The 5,502-nt window shown below is 35.4% G+C and overlaps 2 protein-coding genes and 1 long non-coding RNA gene across 3 annotated transcripts in view; 1 reads left to right on the top strand and 2 right to left on the bottom strand.

Moving 5' to 3' along the window:
- Window positions 1–85, top strand: part of LOC105270854 (kielin/chordin-like protein) — a gene marked incomplete in the record, with an annotated part of 1,451 nt that extends 1,366 nt beyond the window's left edge. Inside the window, 1 exon segment of the mRNA XM_011312074.1 lies at window positions 1–85.
- A 2,908-nt stretch (window positions 86–2,993) lies between these two features.
- LOC105270906 (Odorant receptor 22c) lies at window positions 2,994–4,563 on the bottom strand. Its single transcript, XM_011312140.1, has 6 exons — window positions 4,494–4,563; window positions 4,151–4,429; window positions 3,938–4,088; window positions 3,533–3,787; window positions 3,374–3,473; window positions 2,994–3,314 (listed from the first exon to the last, which is right to left on the bottom strand). The coding sequence occupies exons 1-6, from the start codon at window positions 4,561–4,563 to the stop codon at window positions 3,018–3,020; spliced, it is 1,152 nt and encodes a 383-aa protein (XP_011310442.1). The 3' UTR covers window positions 2,994–3,017.
- Window positions 4,564–4,851: 288 nt separating this feature from the next.
- LOC105270853 (uncharacterized) lies at window positions 4,852–5,433 on the bottom strand. Its single transcript, XR_892601.1, has 3 exons — window positions 5,220–5,433; window positions 5,003–5,136; window positions 4,852–4,941 (listed from the first exon to the last, which is right to left on the bottom strand). It is a non-coding gene; the product is annotated as an uncharacterized lncRNA (long non-coding RNA).
- Window positions 5,434–5,502: the final 69 nt, after the last annotated feature.

Genomic DNA, 5,502 nt, shown 5'->3' with positions numbered 1-5,502 from the left:
AAAAGGATTCTCTGATATTTTTTCCGTTCTGATTATATCAACATTTAAAATATACTCCCTATTCGCACTGCAGTTGAAGTTTCTCGAAAAAAAAATACTAATCCTAAACGAAAACATGAATTCCTGTTCCCTTCCATAATTACAATAATAATAATTCCATAATTTGTTATAAAAAATATGTGGAACAAAAATTGATGAATTTATCTATTGAATACTCAATAATTATATATTAATAATCACTATAATCGATTGGGCTAGACTACAGGATTTTCTTCTCAAACCTGAACTACTACGACTCATCGAATAAAATTGGAGCTTGAGGTTATAATTTTATTCGGAGATCTGCTGCAACAGCGCCATCGCCGAGTAAGATTTCATCAACACCTGCGCAAATTAAAACAAAATAATTAAATTAATTAATAAAATTACATGATAATGATCCTGTCAGAATAATTTACATTGTGAAATGTAACTAATGAGAGTTCAAAGAAGCCATCGACTTTGATAGACAGGGGACGCCGAACCATGGATTGAAAAATTGCCAGAGTTGTTTTGAATCTTGTGTCTTCCTGATACCAACAGGAATCATAAGCTGCCAAGCTGATTCGATCGCTCTCCTCAATTATCATGTTACCGCCGAGACAATATATCAATAATTGCATTAAAGTACTGCACAGACTCAGAATTGTCAGGAGTGCAGTAGTCCAATCCCCTGGGCTCACCGTTTTAGTCTGAAATTAGTACTGATTATTTATTGTTTCAGGGGATTTAAATTAGGTGAGACTTTAATCACCACGAATATGTGAATTCCGATAAATGTTATTATTGCAATACTCGATAGCAATTGCGGTAAGAGAACTAATCCGAACACCTTCCTTGACACGCGTACCATTCTGTAAGCCATCATTGCTGAGGGATTCTGTATTGATCTGTTGGGATGATAAATTACCTGTAAATTTTTTGATAATGTTGTATGCAAATGATGAGGTGGTGGGTTCGCCTGGAGCCTAGATTATTCCAATGAATTCTGTTTGTTGATGTTTTCAAATTTTCTTCTGCCAATTTTTCAGATATTTTCGGACTGTTCTTGTCATCTGTTGCACATCTTCTCAGGCTGAAGTTCAGAATTTTTAATTCTGCTCTTATGTGCAGCATAATTGCCAGAAATAGGCAATCATTTAATATAACTGTTAGACAAGGGATTACAAATGTCAAATAGTCGATTGCCAGGACGATAAAAAAATTGAGGGGCTCTAGAAAAAATCGAAAAAATGTAGAGCTGAAAATAAAAAAATTATGATCATAAGCATTCACATTCAGGATGTGGTGATACGTTTGATTTAATCAATTGACGGGATAAAAATTCCACATTTATTAATTATTATTATTTTTCCACGGTTTACTGTACCTTATCGGTAAATAATCTGTTGTTTTGGGATTTCCTTTGAGGCAGATGCAGTAGAAAAATGGAAAATCCAAAATCACCAGCCAGAACCAAATCAGTGTTATTTTTTTCGTGCTCTCCATCGTTTTCGTCACGAGTTTATTCCTTCGAACTTATGTCAACACATTATTCACTATTTTTTATTATTTTGGTATTGAATTTATTACCCATTGCAGCTGTACGAAGGACACAACCCTTCCAGGCGAGGGTAGTAGCAATAAATTCAATTTCCGAACGACGAAATAACGTATTTATATTTTTTATAAAACCAACAATGTACCCTAGAACCAGAGACAAAATGAAAGTCTCTTGGTGGAAGTTGTGATGAACTCTCTGGATTGATATAACGTATCCGTGCATTCTCGTCAACATCATCACAAAAACAATAAATATTGTGTAAATATCGTACAGCCATTTTCGATAATCTTTATATGGATTCCACAAGCCTGCAACAGAATTTATTAATTAATACAAAAAATAGATGATTTCGTCGGATTTTTAATTTTTTAATATTTATTTAAAAAAATATTAATCTCACCAAAGAGTGTGAGGCACTTGAGATTGAATGCCATGCAATTATTATCCCGTGGAATATAATCATTGACGTTTTCCAGAACTCCTCGTTGGGGCATTGATACTAGTCATTGATGGAGTCAGTATGACTCTCCAGACGTGAATGATGTACATCAAATTCTTCACCTATACTCTCCCCACCGTTTATTATCTAGGCTCTATTTTCTTATTACGGATTAATAACGAAAATCTTGCTGTACCTCACATTCAAGAGATGCATCAGTTATTCATGAGCACTCCATTAGGAGTCATGAAAAAAATTGTGGGATTCATGTATTAATTCTCTAGTGCTTGATGAATCATTAAATATCTCTTGTTATGGCATTGTGTATTAATCGATGACATGAAAATGCTGGGGGAGCGATTGGGAGAGTGTATCTAGATTATTCATTGATTTCGTGTCGAACAGCTTTTGGAAATGAAGACTGGAGAAGGCACTTCAGTATCGTGGCATCAGTCGAGACGATCACTATTATTTATCATCTTTATGATTCACCGATAGGTAATCCTGTCTGACAAATTTAATGTGCTCTACTGACTAGATTACATTAGATTCAGGAGAGAGAGACGAGAGAAAATTCCATTTGTGTAATGCCTTAGTTGATATAATCATCAGAGAATGACGTTTATCATATATTTTACAGTACAACAATCGTCGAGTAGCAATAAAAATTCACTTCGTCAACAATGATGGAACTAATTATTTTATTCAGTAGCTCTCTGCAACACTAGCATTGCAGAATAAGACTTCGTCAATACCTGAAGAGAAGAGAATAATTACCAACTCCGAGCACCGATTAAATAATTCACCAACTGGAGTTGAACGTGAGTTTTTAATAATTATAATGTATAAATAAATATTTTTCAAAATTGTTTTTATAAAAAAAAATGGTAATTAAAATTTTTATACATCAGAAATAATTACGAAAGATAAAAATCAATTTCTGTGTAGGTGATTTTTTTAAAAGAGAAGAGATTATGGGAATTTTTAATTATAAGATTAATTATAAGTTATATAACTTACACTTTTGAATGTCACGTACGAAAGCTCAAAGAGTCCAACAGCTTTGATAGACAGGGGATTCTCCACCATTGACAAAAAAATAATCATATTCTTCTTAAACTCGGTATCCGCCATGTACCAATAGGAGTCGTACACCATAACACTGGTGCGATCACTCTCCACGAGAATATTATTACCTCCCAAACAATATATTCCCAATTGCGTCAAACCACTGATGAGTGTCATGATGACAACCCCCGCTGAGACAGGATCCGTGGGATCCACTGATTTCGTCTGCAATCATTCCAGCATCAAATTAATAAATAACTGCACCTGCTCACCTGATTATTCACCACAAAGATGTGAATTCCAACTACAGATATCAGAATAATACTTGACAGTAATTGCGGCAGGAGAAGTGATCCATAAACCCTCTGCAGTATTCTCACCATTCTGAAATAATTGTAATTGCTGTAGATTATTTTATTTGCATTGATAAAATAGATAATTACCTGAATATTTTTTGGTAGTGTTGAATACACATTATCAGCTCCTGATTGGGATTGAAGTATGAAGTGGTTTGGGTGGTGCATCTTCTCAGACGGAAGTTGAGAATTTTTAATTGTGTCTCAATGTGCAGCATGAGAGTCAAGCACAGGCAATCGTTGGACATGATGATTGCGCAACTCAATACCAATGTTGAATAATCAATAGCCAAGATGACAAAAAAATTGAGCTTTTGCAAGAATCTTCCCAGGAATGTTAAGCTGCAAATGTTAAATAAAAACGGTATAAAAATAATAATTATTCATAAGTAAATTCACAGTCAGTAAATTCACAGATGCAGTCGTGTTGAGAATAGGGAAATGGACGCGATTTACTCTAACTATACTATACTATAATTATTATTATAGTACCCCAGGGGTAGATCATCGATTGATCTTCGATTTCCGATGAGATTGTCACGGTAGAACAACACCAGGTCGACAACAACGAGGCCCAACCAAATCAGTGTTATCTTCTTCGATATCCTCAGAGTTTCTCCCACCACTTGATCCCTGTAGACAGCTATAAATATATTATGATTCACAAAATTTGACATTGGTTTCTGATGTAATCGCCGAAATTACCGACATTTTTTGAACAGAGAAGAGTTCTCTCCCAAGTTAGAGTCGTTGCGATGAATTCGATATCCGCTCGATGCCAGAGAATATTTATAATTTTAAAAATACCAACGACAAATGCTGATTCCAGGAACATTATCAGAGTCTCTTGCAGAAAGTTCTGCTTAAATGCCTGGGCTGCCAAAAAATATGCGTCGATCCTTGTGAAGTACATGAAGACAACTATAAATATTGTATAAATATCGTACAACCACTTCCGATAATCTTTATAGGGATTCCATAAACCTGAAGAATAAAAACAGCTCTTGTCATACTATAGATCACTCTTTCTCCTGAGTTAATTGATTACCACAGAGTGTAAGATATTTGATACTGAATTCAATGTAATGCACATCGGGGGAAAAGATAACGGGAGTCATCGCTAGAATTTATTTTTATAACGTCGATCGAAGAACTAGAGATCTCCAGTCCAGAATGATTGGAGTGTCTCCCTCTGCCTCTGCGTTATTCATTAATTATTAACTAGACATCATTACCTCATTAGTAGTTCATAAAGAGAATGAATTTGGGATCAGAAGTTTTTTCATTCGGTATTCCCTCGTTTTTTCTTCAATAATTCAATACATCTGATCATTTATTGATGCTTCCCGCGCAAAGGCTCTGACATTTTCTGCGTAGAACACTCGTCATTCATGAATTAAATATTGCACATGAGAAAGTAACAACGACGGGAGTCTCTAGACCGCAGAGTAGAAGACCGCATTTTAGTATTGCGATATGATCCGACGGGATAACAACTAAATTGAATCAGGAAATAAATTGAATGATTGTTAGAGACAGGGAAATTCATGTACTAACCTAAGTGCCAAATTGAAGTACAGTGGACCCCCCCAGATAATCAGGGGAATCCCCGGGGCCATAACTTCATTACCACAATTTTATTCCGCAACTTTCTGCAGGAGTGCCATCGCCGAGAACGATTTCGCCAGCACCTGTGAATCAATTTCATAGATTTTTTCAATTAAAAAAATATTTTATGCAATTATATGTTAATAATTATGAGGAATTAGTGTACATTTTTGAGGGTCACGAATGAGAGCTCGAGGACGTCCACAGCTTTGACCGATAGTGGGCGCTTGACCATTGATAAAAAAATTTTGAGAGTCGATTTGAATTCCGCGTTTTCCAGGTACCAACGGGAGTCATAAGCTGCCAAGCTAGTCAGGTGACTTTCAATAATTATAATATTTCCACCGAAACAATAAATTCCTAATTGAGTCAGAGAACTGGAGAGACACATGATTACGATCAGCGCGGATGTTGGATCCCCTAGATCCACTGTTTTCGTCTGAAAAAAA

This window comes from Fopius arisanus, unplaced genomic scaffold, assembly GCF_000806365.1.
Source record: "Fopius arisanus strain USDA-PBARC FA_bdor unplaced genomic scaffold, ASM80636v1 scaffold00096, whole genome shotgun sequence".
Classification (NCBI taxonomy): Eukaryota; Metazoa; Arthropoda; class Insecta; order Hymenoptera; family Braconidae; genus Fopius; species Fopius arisanus.
Note: the sequence above shows the minus strand (reverse complement) of the source record. Positions and strands in the feature narration are given on the sequence as shown.

Bases quoted from the DNA above. Each gene is read 5' to 3' on its own strand.
- LOC105270906 (XM_011312140.1), bottom strand. From the start codon at position 4,563: ATGACTCCCGTTATCTTTTCCCCCGATGTGCATTACATTGAATTCAGT. The intron at 4,089-4,150 runs GTAATTTCGGCG...ATATATTTATAG, and splicing joins TCTCTGTTCAAAAAATGTCG to CTGTCTACAGGGATCAAGTG. The intron at 3,474-3,532 runs GTAATTATCTAT...CAATTATTTCAG, and splicing joins CACTACCAAAAAATATTCAG to AATGGTGAGAATACTGCAGA.